The following is a 27350-nucleotide window of genomic DNA, read 5'->3' on the forward strand; positions in this document are numbered from 1 at the left end:
TGTCAAGGTTCGTAACACTCGATGTCTTGGTCAGGTCTTCAAGGGCCCGAACAATGTCATGGTAGCCCCTTGTTCTAGCATCAGAAAGCGCAGTGCGGCCAAAATTGTCTTGAAGCTTACAAATCAGTGTCCTTCATAGCTAGCAGAGCTAGGACTGATTGTAGGTGTCCCAGGGCGGAAGCAACATGCAATGGCGTTCGGCCATGGAAATCTCTCTTGTTGGGCCCCATAGGACTGTATCCAGCCAGGGACTCTAGGATTGTATTATGGGACCAAAAAGCAGCCCAATGAAATGCTGTGCGGCCCACATCATCAAGCGAGTTGGGATTGGCACCCTTCTCCAGCAAGAGTTGAACGACCTCCCCATGATTTCTCAGCGCAGCGATGGAGAGTGCACTGCAACTATTTTCATTCTTGACCTCGACATCAACATTCCACCCCAACAGGAGCTTAACGACAGACTCCTTGCCCTCCATAGATGCGGCAAGAAGTGGGGTTTGTATCATCTGTGTACCGTGATAGTATTCAACGCCGGTTACAGCCCCCGGGTCAGCGCCCCTGTCCCGAAGAAGCTTGACAACTTCATTGTGCCCATTTGCTGCAGCTACGTGCAACACCCGATCCAATTCTACCGACCCGTGATTTACGTTTGGGTCATGATCAAGAAACAGCTTGACCAATGCTATTTGACCATGTTGAGATGCACGCCATAGAGGCGTGTTTCCTTTCAGGTCTTTTAGGTGTGAATTGGCGGCTTTTCTTAACAGAGACCGGACTATGCTGGTCGAATTAACCGACTCAAAGCAGGCTGCAGCATGGAATGGTGTTTCACCATCGTAATCCTTCATTACAGGATCAGCACCAGCCTCCAGTAAAAGAGACACTATATCCGAGAGACCAAAGCAAGCTGCCCAGAACAATGGTGTTCTCCCTGATGAATCTCTGGAGTCAACAGGCCAACCGCGTGAGATCATCTTTTCAATGACACGTGGCATTAAAAACCAGACGGCGAGATGTAAACCGGTGGCGAGCTTTGAGCTGGAAACTGGGTATCCACGAGAGTAGCCTCGGGTCCTGAGATAATGGCATTGGCAATACGAATGCGAAGGCAACTCATACCACAAGAGAGTTCGTACACAGGAATTCACCTTTGAAACATCGCTGAGAAACTCAATGATCTGGTGGTCGCTGGTTTCTAAGTCATCACTGTGCACTCTTGTGTTGACGTGGTGACCCCAGAAGTGCCCAGCATACACCAAAAGAGGATGATTGCACTGAAAATCATGGAGATCGATGGATAGATGAGTGTCAAGTTCAGTCTTCATCAACCAAGTGTCTACCGTGAAGACGTCCAATGACAGGTACGATATACATATCCTGCCTATATCGTGGTGCGCCCTCGGAAACCAAGTCGCCTGAGTTCGCTCAAAATATTCTTGCGTAGTGTAATGAACCAGCCGAATGACGTCGCTCTCCTCGTCCACTGTCACCAAGCCTGCACACACCGAGACCATGTCAACAATATCGGGGATATTCTCAGGGTCAAATTTTGATTCGCCGATCTCTACAGCAAGAGCAGTCTGTAGCTCAATAGTGGTAAGGGGTCTTTTGGCACAAGTTATCCACGCAAGTACCTGTATCGCCATTTCACTTTTGTCAGGGACTTGTCCCTGAATACGGTTCATGGCATCATCATATGCAGACTCGTATTTCTCAACATCTGAGGAAAGCCCTTTCAAAGCGGATCGAATTGCCTTGGGCGACCGTTTGCCGATCAGAGAATTGAGATGGAGCTGGGCGAGTAGAAACCTACGTGAAAAATGTTAAATTCATGATCAAAAGCTCGGGGATGGAATAAGCAGTTTGAGCACTACTCACATTCCGTCAACAGCAGTAGTAATCGCGGTTGAGATCTCTTCCTGTAAGTCCTGATTTCTAGACACAAAGGACGGCAGAATTGATAAATTGTCTCGAAGATACCTTGTGACGTCTTCTTTGCTTGCGCGGATCTCAAGCGTTGGCATTCCTTTGAACCTCTCAGTAATTTCTGGTATGAAGCGTGAAGTTGCAAAAATGTTCACGTTGCACTCGGATTGAAGGTTGAAGATCGAATCCAACAATCTCGAACATGATCGGTTTGATACATCGCATTCGTCCAGGGCATCAATTATAATAAAGACTTTCGAGAACCCCCCTGTCTGGGCGAGAGAATCCAGCACCCTGCAAAGCTCTTCGACGGAAGGTCTTGTGCCCTGAGGATTATGCTCTTCGTACATCCAAGGTAAGGCACTCGGCAATACTGGTTGACCTTGAGCTAATTGTCTCGAAAGGCTTGCGAGTAGATGTGCAAGCCCTTGCTCATGCCGGAGCCGAAAGTTGCAGTATAGATAAGCGATGCCAACGGTCCTATCAGTTTTTTGTTGCTCGTAGAGCTCTTGAACCACGATAGACGTCAAAATTGTTTTCCCAGCCCCAGGAATACCTGGGCAGAATAGTGTCTGCTTTGAGCCCGAGATCCAATATTGAAATTCGGGAGAGTCCAAAAGCCACTGACCAGTCCCTGGTTGGCGTCGTGCAATATAGTCCGTCTGTTGTGCGCCATAATCTGAAGGGGAGAGCCAATTCAGCAACGCTTGATGCTTTTGCTCATCTTGATGTTGCACGAGGTTTCGGATGCTATTCCGAGTCATTCGTCCGTTGAACGCATCAAGAAGTGCAATGTTACTGATTATCCGTTGCCGAAGTTCCTGAATCTCACTCGGTTCCCATTTCAATCGTCTCCATGTCCGTCTCGCAATGCTTCTCTTTGTATCACCAGTACCATCCAAGTCTCTGTAAGTATCGATCATGTTTTCAAGCTCGCTGAGAACAGTGCGACAGCTCTTCGCTATTCCTTGGAGCTCGGTCTGCTGCTTGATATCGAGCTCCTTGCTGGACACGTCGATTTCGACATCCTGTACAACAAATGACAGGTTTCGAACTCTAAAGGAAAGTAGTATCAGTCAGTATTGTGGGTCAAAAACACAGAGAATAAATCACCGACTCGTCAGAAATGGCCTTGAAGTGATCGGGCGCCCCGGCAAAGTCCTTTCTGATTTTATTAGCGAGGTTTATTACGGCAAGAAAGTCGCCAACGCTAAATCCAAAGCTCATTTTGTGGTTCCACAATATCAGAGCTTGTTTGAGGCGTCTAAGATAGGAGTCGTGAGCATTATGGCTGAGGCTGACTGGACCCCGCTCTCAGGTGACTTGAACTGCATGAAAAGCAAAGCGCTGATAGGATCATAGGATTAGTCTCATTTCCTCCTTTCAAGTACGGAGTACTACTACAAGCGACCTTTAAGCTCGTCCTATGGATTCGAGGGCCCACAGAGCTCCGGGCCTACAACGGTGGATTCGTTGATCCGGAGCCTCTCTAGACGCTGCGAAAAATCTCGTAAAGTTGAACTGTAAATATAAGGAATTATACAATCCTGTTTCTCTGAAAGCAACGTATCTAAGCTCACTAAAGAAGTTTCAAATACTGGTCATAATTAAAGATCGGCGTGACTGCCGGCTCCTCGATTCAACAGCATCTGCAATACCCTTTCGCGGCCTGGAGTGCATTACCATAGTATCCACCCTGGGCGTTAACATCGGCACCTAGATCCAGCAGCATCTGCACCACCCTTTCATTATATCCACCTGCTGCGGCCTGAAGTGTATTGCCGTATAATCCACCTTGAGCGTTCACGATTTCCGATGAACTCACGTTGCTATGATGAACTTGCAAGATACTGTCTAGGACGAATTCTAATCCAAACGACGCTGCGTAGTACAGAGGCAAGGACATCTCCGTAAGAGGTTGATTAGGGCGCTTATAATTCACATCTGCCCTCTATGGTTGGTCGATGCCATGTATCCCTATCCATGCCGCGAAAGAATATGGGTTGTCTTTGAAAAGCCTTAGCACCAGTGGTTCAATCTCGGACTTCCCTTCATTTGAGTTTGAATAATGATGAAACCAGTGCTTAGCTGCGAAACGAGCAAAGGGGTGCTCCGTGAGATCCTCCTCTTCTGATAGTTCCCTGTAGAGAGATGGCTCGAGGAGATAGACTAGGCAGATCTGGGCTATTTCGGTATTCGAAGGCGCACTTCGCATGGCGAACATTCTTGAGTTTTGTTGTAGAAAACAGTCTGATTGAAGATACTCGTGAACGGAGAAACGTACTATACGAGCAGCCAAGATTTTTTTGCCCAGTGTCTTCGGTGGCTGCGACCTCAATAAGCCCAAGGCAGATGTCGACCAGATCATCCTGGTCGTACGAACGGCCGTCCCGATCAAGGTGTGGTGGCTCATTTAGATCAATAGCGTGTGCGTCGATGAGCTCGTCAATAGTAAGTGGTCGATTAGAGAAGCAGAGCAAAGTCAAAACCCGCCACACGTCGTTAACATATTCCTCTCTGATGCTACACAAGATTCGCTCGTATGTTTCATCTAAATCACGGGGTTGTGTGCGTAGGCATTTATCAAGCTGGTTTCGGTTTCGCGCTCGCCTAAGTGCGTTAAACTGGCATTAGACCTATCTAAACCTATATACAATATTAGCCAAAAAGAACGGAGACTGCTTTTTATAGTTAAAAACTTACATTCCCTGCGCACCTATTATCAGTTTTGTCCGGATCTCGTTATAGCGCGCTTTCCATTTCTGGAGTTTCGTGTTAGTCTTGAGCTGATAAGAGACAAAGTTTACGATATCTCTGTCGACTTTTGAGTTCCTAAGCGGAAGATCTTAGTTATAGGGAGGCTCTAGAGATTCACGGATATCTAGCTCGTTGCGACTCGTTATTAAAAGATAGGCACCTGGTATCGACCAGGTGCGTATTACTTGTATCGCTCTTAAGACGCCTTCCCTTTTGCTGTCTCGAGGTCTCTCATCTAGTGCATCGAGTAGAATACAGGTATCGCGGAATCTTTTAAAGAAGGATCGCAGTAACTTAAGCAGCGCATCAACTAGAGGAGACCCTAATTTATACACTTTATATACTTGTTCTAGACCCCTCAGGCTGTCTTGTAGCTGTACCGATAGCTGCAACAGCAATACGCGTAATATACCGTCATCGTCTTGCTTTGCCTTATCGCTGAAGGAAAAGTAGAATAATACGATTCCTACTCTGTGTTTATATCTCTGCTCCCGGAATGTATACCTAAATTCGGTTGAGCAGAGGACCGATTTGCCATACCCGGTGAAACCATTCAGCCAAAGGAAGGAATTAGGTTCCTCTAGACAAGTCTCAAATTGATAGCCGTTGACAAGCTATAGACCTATGCTTAGATGACATTTTAAATACGTAGTATTGTGGTTGAGAGATACATCCGGCGCTATAAGCCAGCCACGAATCGCCAGAGAGACCTAGCTAGCATTTGTTCGCTCGAGAAGTAATTTGACTTCCGATAGGCCATCTTAGATCTAACCCTGGCTCCTGAGCTGCAAGACGTTGAGTGCGAATAACAGGTTTTCACGTATATCGCTGATATTTTCTTCGAGCTTCTGTAATGTACTTTTCCGAAATGGACAGGCCGCGCGACGCCCGGCAACCTTGATACGATCCTTTAAACCAACGGCCGAGTCTTTGTGGAATGTCTCACACTCGCTCTCTAGCTCGGTGATTATTTCCTCGCATTTCCGTACCGCCTTCTCGACTTCTTAGAGTAGGCCTTGCGTGTCGGCCTGCAACCGGCGTTGCTCTACTGCAGCATCAAGGGCTCGAAGCTGCTTTGAAGATTATCTAGGTTCTGCGTAACCTTTGCAAGGTCGGAATCTCGGTCCCTGTATGTGTTGTAGAAATTGACCAGAGATTGGGTGACTTGAATACCAAACGAAAGTAGTCCGGCGATCCCTGATGCAATTGAAAGTGGATCAGCCATTGTGATTGATAAAAGTTCTCGAGGCGGGTAATACAGGTGATTCACCTTCTGAATATGTGAGATAGCCGTTATTATCATCAGAGCAGGACTTCAGCCTGATTCCTCTCTCTTACTCTCTCTTCGTCTTTCCTGAGCAGCTTGCTCAACACCTTAGCCCGTCGCACAACAGGCTCCGACTCCAGAGAATCATGGATTTATGACTGAGACCTCCAGCCCGACTTTTACAACCTTCTCGAACAAGTCTGAGAGAAAGTTGATTTAAAATTTTCATCTTGCCTTTCGAGATATGGGGATAGCCAGATAGCGTTCATGTGTGTTCCTAGTAGTGGTGTTGCGCTGTTGTTAGGTATGTATATATCTGTTTTTCGATGTCTATATGAGGGCATCTAAATCTTTCCCTGACTTCGATCACCGTTGGAAGCTTTTCCCACAAGGACATCATATTCTCAGTTTCATCTGGATGACAACATGGGGTAATAGTGTGGGCCATGCGATGAGGAATTCCTCTTCTCACATACATAAAGGTTATGCCTAGGAGCATGGGGGAGAATGCATGACAAAGGAGAAGAGGAATTCCTCATCGCATGGCCCACACTATTACCCCATGTTGTCATCCAGATGAAACTGAGAATATGATTCCCTTGTGGGATAGGCTGCCGAGGGCGATCGAGGTCGGCGAAAGATTTAGGTGCCGCCATATCGCTTGAGAAAGAACATATGCACACCCAACGACAGCGCGACACCACTATTTAGGGGCTCATGTGAACACTGTTTGACCCTGCCCATACCTTGAAAAGTCCTCTTTCTGTATGACCCGAAGATCTCTCTCATCTTTCGATATTCAGAGTACTTCAACGCCATGAATTGCACAGATCTGATCTCACATCTTCCCTTCTGAAGAAACGCTCCAAATCCACAAGAGCTCTCCCGAACCTCGAGAAATGGCTTCTAAGGACTCATTAGAGGAGAAGTGATCCCACGAACATTGGGGAGGAGTTTATCCTCTATGGTCGTGGCTTCTCCCACGACACGCCACACCCCTTCAGAATGATACCAAGAAAATGTACATCGAGCTCTTTGCATAATACACGCTAGACTCTTCCAGTAGGGCTCATAAGTCCAAAATACTGACAGAATTTCAAAATCATGTTATCAATCCCAAGTAGACTAAGAATAAACTCGGACCATCAATAATGGTGGTTCAAAACCTTGGACATTTTGAAAGATCTCTTAGAAAACAGAAACTTGAAGGATGCCCGTGGGTGGTTAAGGATGTAGATAACTATCCACCTGCATCATCTTTTATATCTACCTTCTCTTACAATATTCTTATGAAGTTCCGATCACGAATATACATGGAAATCCAACAGAGCCCACGAGGACCCCTGTGGCCAGCCATCTCGCCCGAAAGCTATGCCCATTCCCAGCATAGCATAGCATAACCCAAATTCCAATCATCATAATCATATGAAAACAAACTAATATCACCCTCTCACTTACTCTCAATCTCACCCGCCTTACGCCCTACACTCCTCCGTAACTATGCACACTACACGCCCTTCTCCGGATCCGTCACCGAGAACATACCGCACATACACGTATCGTATGTAATAAATCATACCAATACACAATCCATCACGGAACAACGATCCACCGGACGGGTACACACGGTGACATTGTCGAATCTCTCATAGAAAACCATCGAAGGCCACTTAATCGGCGATTGGATCCGCCCAAACACCAGTGACAGTGCACCACGGACTTTGATCGCGTCGGGGGAGGAGGTGGAATGACCTTCCGATTCCGAAGACCTCAATACTGCAATTACTATTTGCTCAGTATGGTAGGTGCTCTTCTACTGCCTTCCCCAGAACGGTCGGCGATCGGTGGCTCGGAGCGGAGGACCTATTAGATGGTCGCCGCCTGATCGACCCGGTTCCCGTTACTCTGTGTGGGAAGGCATTTCGACCTTGGATTGCTGACGCCTATTGGGGTTGGCAATTGTCATGGAAATGCCATCGAGTCTAGATAAATTGAGATAATTGCGGTTGCCCCGCTTGGTTGTCCGAGCGTACGCCGTACTTACAGTCAAGTTGGCTTTCAATCCACAGCGGATGAACTGACCTAATCGAGATACCGGGTCCATTGGTGGCCCAGTGGCAACTTGACCTCGTACCTTCTTACTTAAGAAGTATCATGTGCTTATTATTTTTCATATGTTACGATGGGAGATATCTCAAGAATTCAAGCAGAAACTCCTCTAAATTTTTTGGTCTGTCATGCAGTAGCTAACGGTTCATGGCTCATATACAAGAATTTTTAGACCGGCCCTGCAGGCCAAGAGAAAAAACAAAACCCTAATCAATGGGGGGCACGCACGAGGGTAAAAAAAAGTCGGAGAAAAAAAGAAACTCACACCGCGCAAAGGAAGAAAGAAGAAAAAATAATTTACCAGCCGCGGCCAGCCATCTTGTCAGCCTCGGGCATCTTCTGCACGTTAATACCAACCATAGCCTCACCCAGGCCCTCGCTAATCTCAGCAAGAACCTTGGCATCCTTGAAGTGGGTAACGGCCTGGACAATGGCCTTCGCGCGCTTCTTAGCATCACCAGACTTGAAGATACCGGAGCCGACGAAGACGCCGTCGCAGCCCAGCTGCATCATCAGCGCCGCATCGGCGGGGGTAGCAACACCGCCAGCCGCGAAGTTGACAACGGGCAGACGGCCGAGCTCGGCAGCCTGGCGGAGCAGCTCGTAGGGAGCCTCGAGCTCACGGGCAAAGGCGCGGAGCTCAGGCTCGGGGTCAGCGCTGGTGGTGTAGATAGCGCGGGCGCGGGCAATCTGGGCGTTGACGGTGCGCATGTGCTTAACGGCCTCGACGACGTCGCCGGTACCGGCTTCACCCTTGGTGCGGATCATGGCAGCACCCTCGGAGATGCGGCGCAGGGCCTCGCCGAGGTTGCGGCAGCCGCAGACGAAGGGAACCTTGAAGGGGGTCTTGGTAACGTGGTAGACATCGTCGGCGGGGGTCAGGACTTCGGACTCGTCGATGTAGTCGACACCAATGGCCTCGAGGATCTGGCGGGGGAAAGGAGGGGTTAGCGGCGTTTCCGGCGGCCCCGCGATTTTAAGTAGGATCAATGCTCCCACTCCTCTCCGGCCGGTCGTGCCGGTGAGAAATAAAGATGAAATGGAGACATACCTGGCACTCAACGAAGTGGCCGATACGGGCCTTGGCCATGACGGGGATAGTAACGGCCTCCATGATCTCCTTGATCATGCCGGGGTCAGACATGCGGGCGACGCCACCCTCGACACGGATATCGGCGGGGACACGCTCGAGGGCCATGACGGCGGCGGCACCAGCCTCCTCAGCAATGCGAGCCTACAGATAGAATAAATGAGCAATGGAGAACGAAACCAATTGATCGCAATGCTCGTGGCAGACCGTACCTGCTCGGCATTGACGACGTCCATAATCACGCCACCCTTCAGCATCTGCGCGAGACCAGCCTTGACGGTGAAGTCATTGCTGGTGGTACCGTTCTGGGCCATTGTGAAAGTCGTAAGGGGAGGAATTGACCGAAAGACGGGGAAGATGAAGAGGAGAGGAAGTAGTGTACAAGGATGAAAAAGAGGCGAGAGGAGAGTTTAAAGAGGATGGCCAAGTGCCTTGGAGTGAGTCAAACAGGCAACCGATAACTAATGGAACCTGGTGAAATACAGTTTCACAGTTTCCCCCGCCAAAGTTTTCGCCTCAGGCCAATCAGGCCGGAGCTGCCCCTCGTCTGCATTTAAGCTCGCCGCGCGAAGTCGGGACGCTAAGTTACCCGAGGATACCGGGATCATGCGGAACTGGTATGAGACCGTATTACAGTACAGATCTTAGAGCTTGTGCCCACCGGTTCTCTGCCCGGAACAACTCAAGTAAGTTAGCAGCCCTGGCGAGTCACCTACTAATGACAGGCCAGCATCAAGTACTCTTATGTACTTAAATGAACTATTGGCTGCGTCATGTGAGAAATCAGATCGAAGATCTTGCAAGTATCAGATCTTGGGTAAAATCTTAATATGACTCACGTGGCTCATCATATCGGGAAGGCTACCGGAGAGTTGCTGTAGACATTCCCACATTAGTGCTAGTTGATCATGTCCTTTATATTATCACAGCACATCCCAATACGTGGACTATCACCATCAAGATTGATCAGACAAATAGATTGATATGGATTTTTGACATGAAATATGGTTACAGACCCTCTGAAAAGGGTGCTTCCGACCTTGGCAGCTGCACTGTCCCCGACAAGACTGGACAGACCACCCCCAGTACCTCTATCCACCATCCCACTAGTCTATAACGAGGCCCTTCAGCCTCGTACATTCAGATATAGCGAGCTATGGATATCAATGGCATCCATGAGCGCACAGCCCTCAGTCTCGCCGACTTGGAAGTGTCGGCCGAGAGGGTAGCTGAGCCCAGTCTTGTCACATCGAGCCGCCCACCAATTCATCCCCAATGGATAGTATAAAGAAGAGCGGGCAAATTAAAGAGACAAAAAGAAGCAAACAGAATTGCAAAAGACCACAGAAATGCAATCTCCCATCATACTGTTCGTAAAGAAAATGAAACTGGCAGTTCTGCGTTTAGCTGCCAGGGACGAGGCCCTTCAGGCCAGCGCCGATGTCGCCCTCACGGGCGGCAATCTCGAAGTAGCCGTAGATGATACTAGCATGCGGGTTAGCGAATTGTAAACATTGGTATGGGATGATTGGGGGTTGAAAAACTCACGTCACAGCAAGCAGGATACCGGTACCACTGCCGAGGGCACCAAGAAGGTCAGAGGCAACGGAAAGAGCACCAATGCAGGCACCGCCGAAGGCAGCAGCAGTGGGGATAACACGCTTGAGCTCCTTGTACATGCTCTGCTCACGGTGACCGGACATAACGAGACCCTGGTCCTTGAGCTGCTTGGCAACGTCACGGGGGGCAGAACCAGAGACCTCAATCCAGGTCTTGGAGAAAAGGGCGCAGGCAACCAGCATGAACGCAATGTAGACAGCGGTGTGAATAGGGTCGAGGAGAGCCTCCTTGAAGTTCAGGGGGGAGACATGTAGTAGGCGATACCAGAGGCAGCGTACAGCTGGGCGGATCCCTCACGGGGCTCCCAGACTCCGAGGAGACGGACCAGCAGGTTGTCGGAGAAGCGAGAGTACAGCATCTGAGAGATAAGGAAGACGTTGGAGCTCAGAGCAGACTGGAGCATGATGGGCATGTTGGAGGTGTAGAAGAGACGGACGGGGTAAGAACCGCGCATGCCACGCTGGCGGGCGGACTTGACGGGGATCTCAACACGGAAGCCCTGGAGGTAGATGACGGCAGCGAAGACCAGGAGAGTGGCCAGCAGGTTCATCACGTTGGGCAGGTTCTGGCGGTAGAAGGCCTCGTACAGGGCGCGCTGCTTGTCAGGCCAGGTAAGGAGCAGGTGGAACAGGGCAATGATGGCACCCTCGAACTCAGGGCCACGGCCAGTGTTAATGGTGGTGGGGGAGAACGCCTTCCAGACAATGGACTCGCAGATGTTGGTAGCAATGAACAGAGAGATACCGCTACCAAGACCGTAGCCCTTCTGGAGGAGCTCATCCAACAGAATGACGACGAGACCAGCAACAACCAGCTGGACGATCAGGAGAACACAGATACCGGCACCCAGGTCACTGGGCTGGCCGTAGAGACCAGTCAGGACGTAGACACAGGCCTGGCCGAAGGAAAGGATGATGGCAAAAAGCTTCTGGGCGGTCTGGTAGAGCTCGCGGTCGGTCTTGAGGTCCAGGTTGACGTCGATGAGGTGGGTACCGGCAAGGAGCTAGGAGACGGGCGCGTGTTAGCTCGTGTGTGTTCGGTCATCGAATCTGAATGGATTCGCATCATACCTGGAAGACCATGCCGGAGGAGATGATGGGGGTGATACCCAACTCCATCAGGGTACCGCGGTTACTGGCCAGCATCATACGCAGCCAGTACAGGGGGTCAGAGGTGTCGGAAGACACGATACCGTACAGAGGCATCTGGCTCATGACCAGGAAGATGAGGAGAGTCAACTGTGAGAGGCATTGAGTTAGATTTCCGGATATTTCCTCGAGTCCACACGATCAATCCAAGGAGCAACGTACACCCGTCCACATCAACTTCTGGTTGAAGGGCACCTTAGTCTCAGGCGCCGCCACCTCCGGGAGGAGGGGCGTGAAGGGCTTGATCAGGTCAAGGAAGCGTACTAGAATGATAGATTAGTATTTGTTGATCCATTGAGATCGATGTGAGGTTGATTGCGACGATCGCGTGCTGGAAGGGCTGGGGGGGGGGGGGGGGGGGGGGGGAACTCACGGCCGCTCATGGTGACTATCTTCCTCCCAATCCGTCAAAAAAGAAATAGAGAAAGCTGGGAATGTAAACCAGCCGAAGGAGCGAAAAGGTTATGAAGATATGAGGAAAGGAAAAAGAAAAGGAGAGGGGGAGAAGAAGAGGTGGTCGGATAGGAGATGGGGGGAGGAGGAGGAAGAGGAGGGAAGAGTCTCGCTGGCCACTTTTCGCTTCGCGCTAATTAAGGCCACTTGGTCTTCGCCGCAAAACACGCCTAAATCAGCAACCCCGTTGACTCCACGAGAACACGTACAATAGACGATTCGCGATTTGCGCAATTTTACCAGTTTATATGTCAATCGCTATTATCATTTTTCCCATTCCATAATAAACACTCCTGGTGCTACAATCACACAACGTGCCCCGATACCCCGGTGTAGACGGCCCCGAGCTTATCCCCACACTACAAAAGGGTCAGTCCCAACAGGGAACAAGGTCTACGGAGCTTCAAACAGCCGCTCGGGTTAAGGAAAATGAGGTTCCTTCTGCATTCTCCCATATGTGCCTTTAGCTGCCTATCGTCGGAGCATCATAGATAAGCTCTAGCCAAAATAAAAATAGACAGATCTATCTATACAGACGCCAGGTCCTGATTCTGGACCCCAAAATGTTCAACCATAATCGCAAAGAGCTTTCTCGGGCAGATGTCCATAATAAGCAGTCATTAGTGACGTGTTCAAGGGCCAACAAGACCCAAGCAGTCATCGATGACCAATTCCAATTCTCCGAGGCGCGTCTTGAGACCCCGGTTTTCATCCTTGAGCACTCCCATCACGCTCCACGCTTCCGAAGATGGAATGCCATGGCAAATATTACAGTTGTTGGCATTTCCAACGAAAGAGCTGCCCAAACGGGTCGAGGTAATGCCCTTGATGACCCGCTCATACGTTGATGAACGCGCTGGTGCGGGATTTGTAGTGGCAGCGACGAGATTCTTCTGGATTGAGGGCATCGGCTGCGGAAAGGACGGCGGTGCGGACAAGGCCACTTGGGAGAGGTTCGGCGATGGGGCGTTCAAAGTAGATGTCGGTGACTCGAGAGACTCTTTGTGTGAGAAGACGCTATCAGCCACACTCTCGTCGCCAGACTCGAAGCCCGAATCGCTAGTAAACGTTCCATGGCTGGTACGTTTGCCGCCGCGGTGAGGAGTTTGGAGCACAAGCGATGGGATCTCATCTTCAGGAGGGATTGCACGCATGGTACGGCTGCGACTGCGAGACTCCTCGCGTTGGCGCATGAGCCTTTCTTGTTCGAGCTCTTCAGCCATGGCTTTCATGGCCTTTTCTTGATCCAGCACTTTGGCGGCCATGCCGTCGAGCTGCATCTTGAGGTGATCCACACGTGCACGAGTCTCTTCGAGCTCTTCTAGTTTTTCATTCCGGTCGGCCAAGGCCTGGTGCATGGCAAAGGTTCTTTGCTTGTATGCTTCTTGCATGCGTTGCAGAACGGTGGTGGCTTGATCGCGAAGGCTATCCAGAGCTTCATCGCTGCTCAAGTCTGAATCGGGGGAGGACAGAGCCGCAGAGATGTCTAGGTTTAAGATCTCATCATCTGCTGGCTCTGGGAAATCAAGCTTCTGCTCAGCGGGTCGACGTAGCCCAAAGAACGAAAATCGCCCGGTCCCTGGAGCCGAGTTCTTGCGGAGATGTGACGGGGAACCTGCCCCGGGTCGGGACGCTTCCATCCCAGCCACGTTGGGATGGCCGTCTGGACGCATGCTGATTGCCAAATCGCCCAACTCTGACTTGCCCTGGAACCAATCTGACAAGATTCTGGCTCGAGCTTCAAGCTTCTTTTTCGGGAAAGTATCCGTCCAGGCTGGAGCCGCTCGGGTTTTGGGGGAATTGTTGTTTGACTTCGGATCGTAGACGTCGTCTTCAAAGATAGGGGGCCGTGCAATATACTCCGTATTTGACCGACGATGTGAAGGAAGATTGTGAAATCGGTTCTGGGACGAGGTCACTGGGATCGCCGAGGTTAGGGGCGACGAGGCAACGGTCTCGTGAGGTCTTGGTGACGCATCGGAATGTAGGGAGGTCGAGGAGTGGGAGAGATCGGAGGACATGACGACGAGGGGGACTGGATAACAGGAGCCAGTCTAGGTTGGAATGCCACGTCGAATCGAAAAGAAGAGGGATGCAGTGGCGCTGCAGGTGTACGACCCAGAGGGGGACTCGAGAGCCTAAAGGTGGAGTGGTGCAGATTGATGAAGTGTCCGCGAGGGGGGTTGGCGATCACTGAGGGAGAGAAGGGAGACGAGACGGCCCCGAGATAGTAAGGATCAAAATGAAGGATAGTAGTTTCAATAGTGTGTTTGTCACTGCACGGAGGTTGGACTTGAGAAAATCTAGGTCCCTTTCTTTTTGAAACGCGAGACTACCGAGTAAATAAACTGAGAGGCTGGGGGACTATGGAAGAATAGCGGTGGCTGAACCCCGGCAACTTCTCCACTGGGGCTATCCAACGGTGATCCGAAGATCCACTATGGAATGCTTTGCCTATGCAACAACTAGAATGATGATACAAAATAAAGATCATAGAGAGTAGTCTACGTTGACATTGTGAAGTAATTGGGAAGCTTTGAGGGCCTGGCTTGTCCATTCAATGTCGCTAATGCAGCGTGGCATTGTAGAGGTATAAACTTCTGTAGCCCCTCTAACCCCTCGACTCTGCTAAGCTAAAGGCAAAGTGGAAAGCTGATTCGAATTCTAGAGGTGCGGTATCCATTAATCCAATTATGTGGAGTATGACATCGTAGAGAGCGATTTTTAGGGCCGAGTAATCATTCTTGTATTCGATCTCAGGGTCTCAGGATAACACTTGATCTTCAGAATATCTCAAATCGGACCGTTGTACCTAGAGAGTACCTTATTACAAAAACATTTCAGGTTTCGGCATTGATACAGGATCATGAGCTTCTCGCCTCCTCGTTTAGATATGAAGTAAATACTTGATTGTATGCGGTTCGGGACCATGCTTAAGCTTGATACTCGATTCGGAATGGAACAACCGCGGGCCGCGTTTCCTTGCATCTCTCTATCTCAAGCTTCCAGCTCGAGTCCTGCAACTACGGCCTTGCAATCTCTGCCACCATGGCTCAAACGAATACCGGCTTGAAACATCTCTCCAACGCTCTTGCGACCCCCGATCAGCTCTCCAATTCGTCCTCGTCTATCGACGGAGTGCCCACGGACCTTGAAACCTCGATCCGCTGCGCCGGCGCGCAACTCACACAAGCAGCCGGTGTGTTGCTACATCTATCGCAAGATATTATCGCCCAGGCAATTGTGATCTTTACGCGATTCTGGCTAGGTGTAGATGGGGGTAGCTTGCGGATCTATTCTGCCAAGGTATGCATCTATCTGCTCCGGGTTTGTTTGTTCTCCTCTCACTCAGAGCTCATTAGGATGTCTCCGCCGCCTCTCTCTACCTGACCGCGAAGCTATCGTTCCAGCCGACTTCACCTCGCTCCATTCTAAATGTCTATAATCTCCTTCTCTCCCAAGATGTCTCACCATTGTCGTTTGTGAACCCACGCGGGGCTCCGAAACAGCCACCCGCAGCAGATACCTACGTCCTCTCTGAAGGAGGGTACCAAGCCGGTCGACTGGTCCTCCTGCGCGTCGAATCGGTTATCCTCCGCACCCTCGGTTTCGATACACACGTTGCCCTTCCTCATACCATTGCCCTCACCTACCTCCAAACACTGGGTGTGAGTCGACCTGCCGTTTCGCGCCGGGTCCTCGAGCATCTCAACGCTGCATTACTTTCGCCTCAACTACTCTACGTAACACACCAACCGAACGCGCTCGCAGTGGCGGCTATCTATCTTGCTACGCGGGAGGAAGGGGTCAAGCTGGTAGATGGAGAATGGTGGGAGGTGTTTGATGTTGACCGTGAGGAGCTCGGGTTTTTGGTGGTGGGAATGAGAAGTACTGAGGGTTTTATGCGGAAAGAGACAGAGTTGTGGAAGAACAAGGCGATTCCTATGGTGATAGATGAGGTGGATGCGGAGGTTGAGCGACGACGGATGATGGACGAAGGTGAATGAGCTGGCTTAAGTGTTGGAACTCTCATATACTGGACGCCAATATCTTCCATCGCGCCCGGCTAAATCTGCTGGATAAATCGGGCTGTTTGTATGCTCTTTGAAAGCTTGGACATATGACAACCGTCATACGAAGCCCAGGGGAGCCAAACGGCAGTGTATGGCAGATACTGCATGGAGCACCTGACCACTGATCGAGTCATCGCAAACCAGCTGGTTCATGAGGCTCAGCCAGAAGCAGGAGATACGAATCAGGTGAAGGGAAAGTAAAGGTTGGTACGAGTGGACAGTTCGGCAGGAACCAAACTGAAAGGGACATCGATGAGCTCACGCGGGGCCGATCATGTGCTCCACCGCTTATCAAGGTTGTCCCCTCCCCGCCTCGTCATCTCAAAGCCGCTGCTACCTACTCTTCCTTCTCTCCTTCAATAGCGCATAGATATTCCACTTACACAAAATGAACATTTTACACTCAACACTATCTACCTGGCGCGACCGTCTGGCCCCGGTCTCCCGCACTTCAACCTTTCGCGCAACGGGCCAAATCACTCCGGAAGAGTTCGTCCTTGCCGGTGACTATCTCGTCTACAAGTTTCCCACATGGTCCTGGGCCGATGCATCTAGCCCCGCCAAACGGGTCTCTTATCTACCCCCTGGGAAGCAATTCCTTGTCACTCGCGGTGTGCCGTGTCACCGGCGTTTGAATGATAACTTTGCCGGGGATGCGGGCCATGAGGATGAGATCGTGAGAGATATGCTGGCTGGGGATGGTGTTGAGGGTGCATCAGGAGGGGATGGAGATGATGGCTGGCTCCGGACTGGAGGTGGCCGGGATACCGTTGCGGACCGTGATATGCAAGAAGCCAAGATCCGCGATGTACGGACGGTGGATGAATCTGGGAACCTTGGAGAGCAGGAAGAGGAGGAGGAGATTCCGGATATGGAGGATGACGACGACGATGAAGAGGCAATTATTCGTGAGCCTGCTGGACAGTCTGGGACAACACAGTGAGTCAGGATCCGTTGATTACTAGCTTTGTCGCAGCTGCCTGGGAGTGTCTATGCTTGGTGCTAACGTTCTACGATCTATTCAGGCCCCTTCGCACTTATACCCTCTATATTACATACTCGAACTTCTACCGGACACCACGACTCTACCTGTCCGGCTACCTGTCTCCGTCCGAGCCCCTCCCTCCACACCTCATGATGGAGGACATTGTCGGCGACTACAAAGACAAGACCGTGACACTGGAGGACTTCCCCTGGTTCGACGGCAGCGTAAAGATGGCCACCGTCCATCCCTGCCGCCACGCCTCCGTAATGAAGACCATGCTCGACCGCGCCGATGCCGCTCTTAAGCTCCGCCTGGAAAAGCTGAAGCAGACCCAGTCGCGCGAGCAAGCAAACCGCATCCTACAATCTGGCGGAAGCGGTGGCCTCGAGGGACTCGTCGATGATACCAAGGGCTTGTCGCTGAGCGAACATGCACAGCAGCAGCCCGGCGGTGATGAGTGGGAAGTCCTGCAGGCTGATGAGGAGGAGCAGGTCGCTATCCGCGTGGATCAGTATCTCGTTGTGTTCCTCAAGTTCATTGCCAGTGTTACACCTGGTATTGAGCACGACCATACGATGGGAGTCTAAATGAGGGTCTCTTCAATGCTCCTTACTCAAAGCCATTCTCGTCGTGGTCCTCGGCCTTGGGATATACTCGGCAGGTGTTGGTTCTCGCGGATTGTGCGAGCTGGTTAATTCTTACCTGTTGGGTTTCCCTGGGACTCGAGGGTTGAGGAAGCACCGCCTCCAGGAGATACGTGATATGCATGACATGACCATGACTTGGCGTTCGATATTTTGCTGCAGGCTGCACAAATTTCTCTTTTCTGTTCTGCTTTATAATATTTTGCTATGTACCAGGCAAATTACTAGTGTTGCGCTTTTGCGCTTTAGAATTATACTCTTTTTCTTTTCGATGATTTCCCAGGTACAAATTACATACTGTAGTCCGTAGTCGAGTTCCATCCAGTCTCTGTGCCATTTTGCGGGTGATAAATCACATCCGTAAAGACCGTACTATGTCATGCCTTGCAGCATGATCCCTCGCGTCGATTCCCCGCAATTCTTCAAACCAGACCTGCGGGAGATCACCGTTTACCAGGGTCAGTCTTCTAATTGGAAGCTGGGAGATTACTTTTGAAGGGGTACGTACTGTCAAATGCTACTTTGCAAGGGCAAAGTCTTCTAAGACAAATGCATGTCCTCAAGTAAAAAATAAAACTGCAATGTATTCAAAATCACACCCACACAAAAGAAGTATCGTGCAGCGTCTAATCTAAAGACATAGGGCGGAATTTGCATCGCACACCCGTTCTCCTAACAGTAACAACCAGGTCCAACATCCAACAATATAACAAAACCAAGTATAGCTTTCCAGACACCAAGTATCCTAGTACATCAACCCAATGGGAGACAACCATGTAATAAATAAAAACAAAAGTAGACACGAAAGGAAAGACATGTGACAGGGAGAGGATAGCCCAAAGGACTCGTATACATCAGAGACCAGATAAAGACAAAATGACAGAAAGCAGATACAGCAGAATCACCGAGGACATGAAGATAATCCACGAGAAGGGGGGGCTTCTTTGATCACATCACTGCATCATCCGTAAACCGGGTCAGGGTCGTAACTTAATAGAACAACCCCAGTATAACAGGGAGAGCAATGGCCATGAAGGACGAGCCGGGAGTCACCGCGGAACCAGCGTTGAAAACAGGCACAGACGAGGGCATAGCCGTAGGAGCAGGGTGCTGGATGAACGGAGTTGAGTGGACAGGCACCGGGGCAGGAGGCGTGTACAGAGGAATAGGAGCCTGAGTTGGAATAGAGATGGGCGTGGTGTAGGTAGGAGGGATCATGACGGGGACGTAGGTGGAAGTGCTAGTAGGAGGGGTCTCGACGATGACCTCCGTAGTAGAAGGCATCACGATGACCTCAGTAGCGGTGGGAACCTCGACGATCTCAGGGCATGGATTGGCCTGGTAAGCGTCGTGGGTGCCAGCACCGAACTTGACAGCAGGACCATCGGGGATGCCAACATCGTAGCCAGCTCCGGCGTCGTGCTCGCTGCTTACGCCGGGACCGCAGGGGCCGTGGGTCTCGCTGTGGGTGCCAGCGCCGAACTTAACGGCTGGACCGCCGGGGATACCGACGTCGTAGCCGGCGCCGGCATCGTGCTCGCTGTCACCGGTGGTGGGAGCGGCGTCTTGGGTCTTGTCACCGCCGAGGAGGGGGAGACCGCCCTGATATGCAGTGTAAGTGTTTGTCGATCTTTTTGATATGAACGATGATCTGTGAACGATGTCCATGTGGTTCGGGACTTACCAGCTGGGGAGCAGACAGGACGGTGGCGGGGCCGATGGCTAGAGCGAGGCACAGAGCGGCCGAGAGGGTGAAAGACTTGGGAGACATTTTTGGTGAAGGGGAGTATAAAGCTTGAAGGTAATAAATCCGGAGAAGTGATTAAAAGAGTGTTGAGAAGAGTAAAACGAATGTTGAAGCGAAGGGCTAGAAAGAATGACTGTCCGAGACTCTGATGTGGAATGGATGGAGAAGAGACTGGTTAGGGCCACAAACCATGGTCTTTATGTAGTTTTCGAAGAGACAATGTCTTCGAGTTCTCGAGGAAATTAGAGACGTGAGGAGATGCGGAGGTGAGCCAAGGGCCAGCCCAGGAACCAGGATGCTGCAAGGTTACAGACTAGCCCTTGGGTGGCTTTTCCTTGGTGACAGCCACAAGGACGGTGATCGGCAAGGTACCAGGGGTAAATGAACTTCTTGCTTCAGATGGACGAACGGGATAGGAGGAGTCATGTCTTGTCGGCCATCTTGGCGATGGCACGACGGCCGTGATTAGTGTGCATTGACATCGTTCGCGATCCTGGGACAGGATCATGCAAGCCCCAGGCGACCAAAGAGAAGCTTATGCACGCGCCCGAAATGGCCGAGTATCCGAGCTGTCGAGGTCCTCTGTCTGGGTAAGATTGTCCCGATCCTCGCTGTCTGTGAGTATCGTGAGCAATCGAATTACACGTGGAGTTGGGGGGAGATGAAGGTTGCAAAGACAATGCAAGGGGGGGACCAATCGCAGGAGCAGAACAACCCCAATCCCCATTGCAGGAGGCGCCTGCGCGGCAAATTTGAAGTAAGATCAATAGGGCTACTCGAACGGGGGTGGATAAATCACACGCAAGGAACTTCCAATATCAAAGACAGCGGGAAATTACCATATAAACCTGGTCAAGAGCCTGGGCCCTCTAGGCAATATCAATGCACGAAAGAAGGCATCACCCTGGAAACACGGATAAGACATGTGGAATAAGGTGGAAACAACATTTATTGTAAGATATTCAATGTATCTTCATCAGGTCATCATGCATCGCCGCATTTAAGAAACATCAGAATGGGTAGTCGCAACGGTGTGCATCACCAAAAAACAGGAGTAAATGAAGATGAGATCAACCTCAGATGAGGGGAAATGAAAATCAGATGAAAAGTATCGACAAACACCCCAAATTTAGATAGATCACACGAAAGTCAACGTTAAATGGTGCTTCAAGATGATTCTTTTCAGATTTTCCCAAAATTTGATATTCCAAATGCTGTGCCAAAATTCGTCGAATTCTTAAATTTGATTTCCGGTTCTGGTTCGCCTTGATTGGGTGCTTTTGGATCAGGCTCTTCTTCTCCATCGGATACCGTCGAGGTAGACAGAATACGCTTAGCCTGGTCTAGAAGTCGCGTATCAAGTTCATTCAGGAAGCTGCTATCGTGCTCTTCATCATTAGTCAGACCCAGGGGCCCGGTGAGCGCAGGATCGTCAGGTAGGTCGGGAAAGTAGGACTCCGCATGTTCGGAGGGTTGGTGGACGTGGGTGACCATCGGTGCCAAAGGGGCCTCCTCCTCCTGGAACGGGGGTATCTCAACGGGGGAGGCGTCCTTGGTGGTCCGCTGGCTGTCATCTACCTCGATGATCGCCATGGGAGTGTGGCCAGCATCCCTGACAAGGTTCTCATTGGGTCGGCCCAGTTCTGACAGCTTCAACTTGAGACTGTTTCGATGTTCCATCCCCGGCCTTGCAGGGTCTGAAGGGGCGGTGGCTAAAGCCGGGGAGGAGGTTTCTAGGGGCGACGGGGAGGGTGGGGTGATCACTCGAGCAACCACCCCAGGTGGCAAAGCAGTGGACTTGAGTGTGATCCCATCCAGTCTGCTGTCAAGCTTTTCGATGGGCACGGGGATGCTGATAGTCGCGCCAGAGGCGTCTACAGCCCGTGCCCGTGGTGACAGTGCCGCATCAAGGGACGGAGGGTTACTGCCACTCCTTTCACTAATCGGCGATAGGTGGGCATTAACTAGGATTTCTTCGTCGCGGAATACCCTCGTCGGTCGACTTCCTGGACTTGACCCTTCCCACACCTGTGCCGAGGAGAGATGATCATGGGAGTCCAAGTACTGCGGTGTTCCAAATGCAGGCTTGGGAGGATGCCCAGTTGCGAGGATAGATTGGCTCCGTTGAGATTTCAACAAAGACTCTAGCTCTGCAATCTTCGTCCGCAGAAGTATCCTTTCTTTCGCCCATAATTGTCGTTCCTGAGCGAACAGCGCCCGCTCGGTTTCCAGATGCGCCCGCTGGTTCTCGAGAAGCTCGCGCGATTGCTCGATATATGATGTATCTAAGCCAAAGCTCGGGTCTTGGGGAACCTGGGGGATCCGCGTTTGTCGGTATTTGGAGTTCATAGACGGGGTACTTGTAGAGACTGATTGCGCACGACGAACAGGGGTTGCCGTTGGCGAAAAGCGTACCTCCTTATAGACACAACCATGGCCGTCAGGCAATTTGGACACGGCAGTCTTCATGATGAGAGGGAGGGACCAGGGCTGTGCTGTCTGGTCGTGTGGTGCGATGTAGAGCGAATTCCTTGGGCTTTCAAATGCCAACGGATGGCGGGTCTGGGGATTCGGGGGAGGGGGAGGAGTGGATCCAGGTCACCAGCAACGTAGCAAGCACCACGCGAGTCTAAAGCAGCCAGATTAAAGCCTCGTAGACCAATTGCCGAGGAAACCGCTGGTGGACTTCTGTGAGGAGAATTCAGTCCGTTGTTAGCTGTCAATGTGACGAGCGGATCGTACTGCAGGAGAGCTGCAGTGGGGACATGTGGGGAGGCGGTCAGGAACGGTCAGTACAAGATTAATGATTGAAATTCCCGTCGATATGGGTCGTTAATAGTTGAAATGCACCTGGATAGGACAGGTGGTAGAGGCGGTATGGACGAGATAGCGACACAGCAACCGTATGTGCGAGTCTGAATGCGACACCGACGAAGAAACGAGTAGATTCGCTGCTCAGACTGCCGACCACGCGTCCCTCGACCACTGGTTGCTCAGATATCGTGGGAACAAGCAAGAACTGGAAAATGAAAAATTGGGCAGCTTTCAAACAAACGAGTGCCAGACCGTTTTGTTTGAGATTCTGTTCCACCAGTGGCAGGTCACCCCACTACATTGAGGGACGGGTTGTTCCTGTGGAGGTGAAGTTTAATGAGTTTAATGTACTCCGTATTGGAAGACCACCCCGGAGTGCCGAGGTTGACCATATCACATCACCAAGGGGGTGAAAGAATGAAGAGATATGAGGATAACCCAGCTGGGATTGATTTAGTTTAAAGATTCAAGTGGCCAGGGTTCCAGCGGCGACAAAGGACGAGACCTTCAGATGACCCAGACTAAAATGACGTCAAAAGGGGGATGCGGATGTGACCCCCATTTCTCCAGTTTCCAGTCCCCAACACTCCAATAATCTTCGATACTCCAGACCCGGACTATGACTCCCCGCAATTGCCGCCGAGGGTCATGCGTGGAATGTAGACTTCCATATCGGGTCTTGCACGAAAGCGGCCGCATAAGGTATCTCTGGTCAAATAGTCATTAGCGTCTAGCATAGGCCATGCAGGGTGCTTAGGTAGTAAAATCGTCGTAACAGGTTTTTACGTAGCTTTCGGTTTGGTCATCAATCACCTTAGATATTTCTGCCATGATTAGGACATCAGGTGGTCGCATGCTGCTTCGATAAGTCTGGTAAGCTATCACATGTCATTGTAGAAAGTGACGAGTCCATCCATTTACATTGCTCGCTCCCGCCATGTCCCCGATATATAGTTCCGTGCGGTCGACATCCATGGATGAGCAACCACCACATATCCATGAAGATGAAAAGGCTCACAGAAGACTAGGTATCCTATTCCTAGATCCACCCGGGCATCGACCTCTCAAGAATCTTTTTTGTCTCGTCTCATGTGCTAGTCACATCTCCAACGACCAGGCGCTATAGCAGGTTGTGTCAGACCTATGACCAAATATAGACTGGGACTTTGAACATGCAATCTTCCGCAATCACCCGATCTAGAGCAAGAATTGGCTGATAAGATTGAATTACAGGACAAGGAAATACCAAGTTGCAAATGTAGGGAACCTTAAAATGCATACATATTCAGACAAACACATGTCGCAGTCAACTTTAATGTGGATAACGCCGAACATTAAGGTTATGGCCACTGAACTGCACAATACGTTGAATACGGGTATACCTCGCATTTTAATGGGTAGTTCGCAATGAATCAGCCCTAAATGATATATTCAATATCTGGATATAGAAACTGGGTATGTCCAGACTATATTGTTCCATCTTGCTGATCATCTTCCGGCCCCCAAGCTCCCAAGACTTTTCAGCCCCTCGCAGCTCAATCAGCCCCATAGACCCATCATAGTTATTACTCGACTGATCAATGAAGAAACGTAGATGATGCCCCAGTTCTCCACTACAAGAACTTCTCGGAAACCTCCCGCAATAAAATCGCATCGTCATTGGGGTCCATACCATGTGCCCTGCCCTCTCACCGTACAAGGCAAGGATAGCCCTCTCCATGGACGATCCAAGGATAGAAATCGGTCAGGAATTAAATATGATACAAATACCTAAACATTCCCTTTCAACAAACTTGTTCTAGGTTTAATGTTCTATACCCCGATCAATCCATCAAAATGACAACCCTAGAACCCCTCAAACAACCCATCGCCATCCGCCCCGAACTCATCGCAACAGCACCAACAACCCTCATCGTCCACCCACACAGCATCAGCTTCTCCGGCAGCGACTTTACAATCTCCTACCTAGAAAATGCACCCCAACCTTCCTCTTCCTCCTCCTCCTCGCAAGCAGCCCAACCAATCAAAATCTTCTTCGTCGACGGCAAAACCCTTTCCTGGAGCAACACGATGAGTTTCATTGATGCCTCGGGCCTGCCCATCTTCGAACTGCATCGCAAAAAAGCCGGCGTCACATGGTTCGTCAGTCTCCCCAATACAAATGATAAAAGTATTGCGACGATTGCGCCGCAGGGACATTTGCTTAAGGATAAGTTTGACGTTTATATTGGCAATGTGGTGGATGGCGGGAAGGAGGTTAAGCTTGAGGTGCGCGGGAATGATATTTGGAAGTATAGGACCAGTGTGTTTTTTGGGGGTGCACTTGTTATGACGATTAAAGTTAAGAGGTATTATCTTGTTTATGTGGGGATGGGGAAGAGGCCGGAGTGGGAGGTTAATATTGCGCAGGGGTTTGATTTGTCTCTTGTGAGTTTTGAAACAATGTGTTGGATTTGTGGTAGGATGGCTGATGTGACATGATATAGGCTTCGATTATTGGGGTTCTTCTGGTCCAGGTGTTGTATAAACCTAGTTATCAGTCGTCTTTCAAGCCGGCCGGGTCAGGCGAGTCTAGCTCAAGCCAGCATCCTGATGCAAAGGGCCCAGTGAAGTCTTGATGGGTTTGTCTGACAACAAAAAGGGCAAGCGGAGAGTATAGCAGCAGGGCGGGACATTCTCTTTTTACAATGATACCACATGGTCCATGTATATCCAGGTCATCATCTTCGAAGCTCGGGAATGATTTTACGCCATCAAACAGAAATCTGGCTAGGTATATACTTGACACTTTTAAGTACGGTAGTCACCGTTAATAGTGACATACTCATGGCTGAAATCACAGAACCAGTAGACAGCATCCTCACCACCACATCCAGCAGCACCCTTCTCACCACCACCAAGGTCAACCTCAATCTCCAAGTCCTCATTCTGCAGAATGACACTAGCACGCTCCTCATCAACAGCCTCGGGCTCGCCATTCACAAGCAGCTTGAGGATGGGGCTGCCGTCCACAGGGCGGAAGCTCACAGAGGTACGCTCAGGCACGACAACGCCATCCTTCACACCCTGGGTGTAACCAACAGCGCAGAGGATACGGCCCCAGTTAGCATCACGACCATACAGAGCAGTCTTGACGAGGGGAGAGCGGGCAATAGTGGAAGCGATAAGACGGGCAGACTCGTAGTCGGGCGAGTTGCGGATGCGCACAGTCACGAACTTGGTAGCACCCTCGCCGTCGCGGACGACAAGCTGCGAGAGCTCCTGCGCAAAGTCGGTGAAGATGGTCTGCAGAGCCTGGTAGTCGGCGCTAGCTTCGGAGGCAGAGGCGGGAGCCCGAACGGTCTCTCCGCCGGCGGCACCGTTGGCAAGGACGGCAATAGTGTCGTTGGTGCTGGTATCACCGTCGATGGAGATCGAGTTGAAGGAACGGGAGATAGAGTGCTTGAGGATGGACTGGAGAGCTGCGGGCTCGACAGCTGCGTCTGTGCAGAGAACACCGAGCAGGGTGGCCATGTTCGGGTGGATCATGCCCGCGCCCTTGGTCATACCGGCCAGGCTGTAGGTATGGCCAGGAGAAGAGGGCAGAGTGAAAGTGCGAGAGAGGAGTTTAGGGAAGGTATCCGTTGTGCAGATCGCACGAGCGGTGCTCAACCAGGCATCGTGTGTGGAGTCGAGGTTGGCGTGTGCGGTAGGGATGCGGTCGAGGATCTTCTTGATAGGCAGGCTATTGCAAAGAAGCGTTAGTATATAGCTGACATCGCTTCTATTCGGAGGAGGACTTACCGCTGTCCGATGACACCCGTGCTCATGACGAGGGAGCTGTTCTTCTCAGCTCCACTGCACTCATCCACAGTCTGACCCATCTGAACTGCATCCTCCAATCCACCTTTGCCAGTCACAGCATTGGCGCATCCGGAGTTGATGACAACAGCTCGGATCCCCTCACCCTTGCGACTCTTCAATGTTTGCCGGCTAACCTGCACCGGCGCAGCCTGGAACTTGTTGGTCGTGAAAACGGCAGCAGCCGAGCAAGGCGTCTCGGAAGCGATGAGCGCAAGATCAGGGAAGCGGGTGTTGGACGCCTTGACACCGATATGGGTGCCAGACACTTTGAATCCCTTAGGGTACGTGCCGGACGTAGGGATATAGCGCTGCTTGGAGGCCGGGATGGCCATATCCAATGGTGCGGAGTAGCATCGGACCTGGCCCTTGAGCATGCGCGCAAAGGAGCTAACCGCCATTGTGGCGGGCTGGGTGTTGGAAACCATGTGTCAGGACTTGACAGCTATCAAGGCTGAATCACAATGGCACGGTCAGTCACGGCGACTTATGAAGGGGGATTTGGGGAAGCTCAAGCAGATGAGTCAACTTACTGCGGGCAGAAAAAGATAACCTTAACCGGTCTCGGAGCTGCCGACTCGGCACGGAATGGCGTGGTGTTCAGTCCACTGCTGTCAACGATCGATAAGAGAGAAGACGAACAGCTAGAACACAGTGTTTTACAGACAGTGAGAGTTATCTTGAAGAATAGAATTAGGAGAATTAAGAATAGCTCGACAGCCCGGAATTGAGTTCTCTTCGCCAATGCTCACATGATCTCTACAGTACTTCTTATCGCCGTATCCATGGATCTACAAGAGTCAATTAATCGATTTATTTACGCGCTCCGTTTTAACTAGAAATAACTCATATACTGTAAATCCAAACCCCGATGGTG

At 50.7% G+C, this 27350-nt stretch overlaps 12 protein-coding genes across 12 annotated transcripts; 3 read left to right on the forward strand and 9 right to left on the reverse strand.

The window, feature by feature from the left end:
* Positions 1 to 116: 116 nt before the first annotated feature.
* N7473_003714 (ankyrin repeat domain-containing protein) lies at positions 117 to 3153 on the reverse strand (the record flags this gene model as incomplete). Its single annotated transcript, XM_057149654.1, has 3 exons — positions 117 to 1809; positions 1879 to 2982; positions 3044 to 3153. 3 exons carry the CDS (start codon positions 3151 to 3153, stop codon positions 117 to 119), a joined length of 2907 nt encoding a protein of 968 aa, XP_057013308.1.
* Positions 3154 to 3565: 412 nt separating this feature from the next.
* On the reverse strand, positions 3566 to 3832 carry N7473_003715 (uncharacterized protein; the record flags this gene model as incomplete). Its single annotated transcript, XM_057149655.1, has 1 exon — positions 3566 to 3832. The coding sequence occupies one exon, from the start codon at positions 3830 to 3832 to the stop codon at positions 3566 to 3568; it is 267 nt and encodes an 88-aa protein (XP_057013309.1).
* Positions 3833 to 8151: 4319 nt separating this feature from the next.
* Positions 8152 to 9666, reverse strand: N7473_003716 (pyridoxal 5'-phosphate synthase subunit PdxS). Its single transcript, XM_057149656.1, has 3 exons — positions 9362 to 9666; positions 9111 to 9293; positions 8152 to 8986 (listed from the first exon to the last, which is right to left on the reverse strand). Exons 1-3 carry the CDS (start codon positions 9461 to 9463, stop codon positions 8357 to 8359), a joined length of 915 nt encoding a protein of 304 aa, XP_057013310.1. The 5' UTR covers positions 9464 to 9666; the 3' UTR covers positions 8152 to 8356.
* An 886-nt stretch (positions 9667 to 10552) lies between these two features.
* Positions 10553 to 10951, reverse strand: N7473_003717 (Protein transport protein SEC61 subunit alpha; the record flags this gene model as incomplete). Its single annotated transcript, XM_057149657.1, has 2 exons — positions 10553 to 10634; positions 10698 to 10951. 2 exons carry the CDS (start codon positions 10949 to 10951, stop codon positions 10553 to 10555), a joined length of 336 nt encoding a protein of 111 aa, XP_057013311.1.
* A 53-nt stretch (positions 10952 to 11004) lies between these two features.
* N7473_003718 (Protein transport protein SEC61 subunit alpha) lies at positions 11005 to 12460 on the reverse strand (the record flags this gene model as incomplete). The annotated part of the gene is made up of 4 exons (XM_057149658.1): positions 12291 to 12460; positions 12080 to 12180; positions 11840 to 12007; positions 11005 to 11772 (listed from the first exon to the last, which is right to left on the reverse strand). The coding sequence occupies exons 1-4, from the start codon at positions 12298 to 12300 to the stop codon at positions 11005 to 11007; spliced, it is 1047 nt and encodes a 348-aa protein (XP_057013312.1). The 5' UTR covers positions 12301 to 12460.
* A 542-nt stretch (positions 12461 to 13002) lies between these two features.
* On the reverse strand, positions 13003 to 14391 carry N7473_003719 (uncharacterized protein; the record flags this gene model as incomplete). The annotated part of the gene is made up of 1 exon (XM_057149659.1): positions 13003 to 14391. One exon carries the CDS (start codon positions 14389 to 14391, stop codon positions 13003 to 13005), a length of 1389 nt encoding a protein of 462 aa, XP_057013313.1.
* Positions 14392 to 15418: 1027 nt separating this feature from the next.
* N7473_003720 (putative cyclin) lies at positions 15419 to 16377 on the forward strand (the record flags this gene model as incomplete). The annotated part of the gene is made up of 2 exons (XM_057149660.1): positions 15419 to 15676; positions 15733 to 16377. 2 exons carry the CDS (start codon positions 15419 to 15421, stop codon positions 16375 to 16377), a joined length of 903 nt encoding a protein of 300 aa, XP_057013314.1.
* Positions 16378 to 16831: 454 nt separating this feature from the next.
* Positions 16832 to 18015, forward strand: N7473_003721 (ATG3/ATG10 family protein; the record flags this gene model as incomplete). The annotated part of the gene is made up of 2 exons (XM_057149661.1): positions 16832 to 17382; positions 17469 to 18015. 2 exons carry the CDS (start codon positions 16832 to 16834, stop codon positions 18013 to 18015), a joined length of 1098 nt encoding a protein of 365 aa, XP_057013315.1.
* A 1047-nt stretch (positions 18016 to 19062) lies between these two features.
* Positions 19063 to 19843, reverse strand: N7473_003722 (putative cell wall protein; the record flags this gene model as incomplete). Its single annotated transcript, XM_057149662.1, has 2 exons — positions 19063 to 19674; positions 19757 to 19843. 2 exons carry the CDS (start codon positions 19841 to 19843, stop codon positions 19063 to 19065), a joined length of 699 nt encoding a protein of 232 aa, XP_057013316.1.
* Positions 19844 to 21001: 1158 nt separating this feature from the next.
* Positions 21002 to 22288, reverse strand: N7473_003723 (uncharacterized protein; the record flags this gene model as incomplete). Its single annotated transcript, XM_057149663.1, has 1 exon — positions 21002 to 22288. One exon carries the CDS (start codon positions 22286 to 22288, stop codon positions 21002 to 21004), a length of 1287 nt encoding a protein of 428 aa, XP_057013317.1.
* A 2181-nt stretch (positions 22289 to 24469) lies between these two features.
* Positions 24470 to 25251, forward strand: N7473_003724 (uncharacterized protein; the record flags this gene model as incomplete). Its single annotated transcript, XM_057149664.1, has 2 exons — positions 24470 to 25060; positions 25120 to 25251. 2 exons carry the CDS (start codon positions 24470 to 24472, stop codon positions 25249 to 25251), a joined length of 723 nt encoding a protein of 240 aa, XP_057013318.1.
* Positions 25252 to 25423: 172 nt separating this feature from the next.
* On the reverse strand, positions 25424 to 26901 carry N7473_003725 (bifunctional ornithine acetyltransferase/N-acetylglutamate synthase; the record flags this gene model as incomplete). The annotated part of the gene is made up of 2 exons (XM_057149665.1): positions 25424 to 26357; positions 26417 to 26901. The coding sequence occupies 2 exons, from the start codon at positions 26899 to 26901 to the stop codon at positions 25424 to 25426; spliced, it is 1419 nt and encodes a 472-aa protein (XP_057013319.1).
* Positions 26902 to 27350: the final 449 nt, after the last annotated feature.

The sequence above is a fragment of the Penicillium subrubescens genome (genome assembly GCF_028828155.1).
Source record: "Penicillium subrubescens strain IBT 31985 chromosome Unknown utg000002l_segment0_segment0, whole genome shotgun sequence".
Lineage (NCBI taxonomy): Eukaryota > Fungi > Ascomycota > Eurotiomycetes > Eurotiales > Aspergillaceae > Penicillium > Penicillium subrubescens.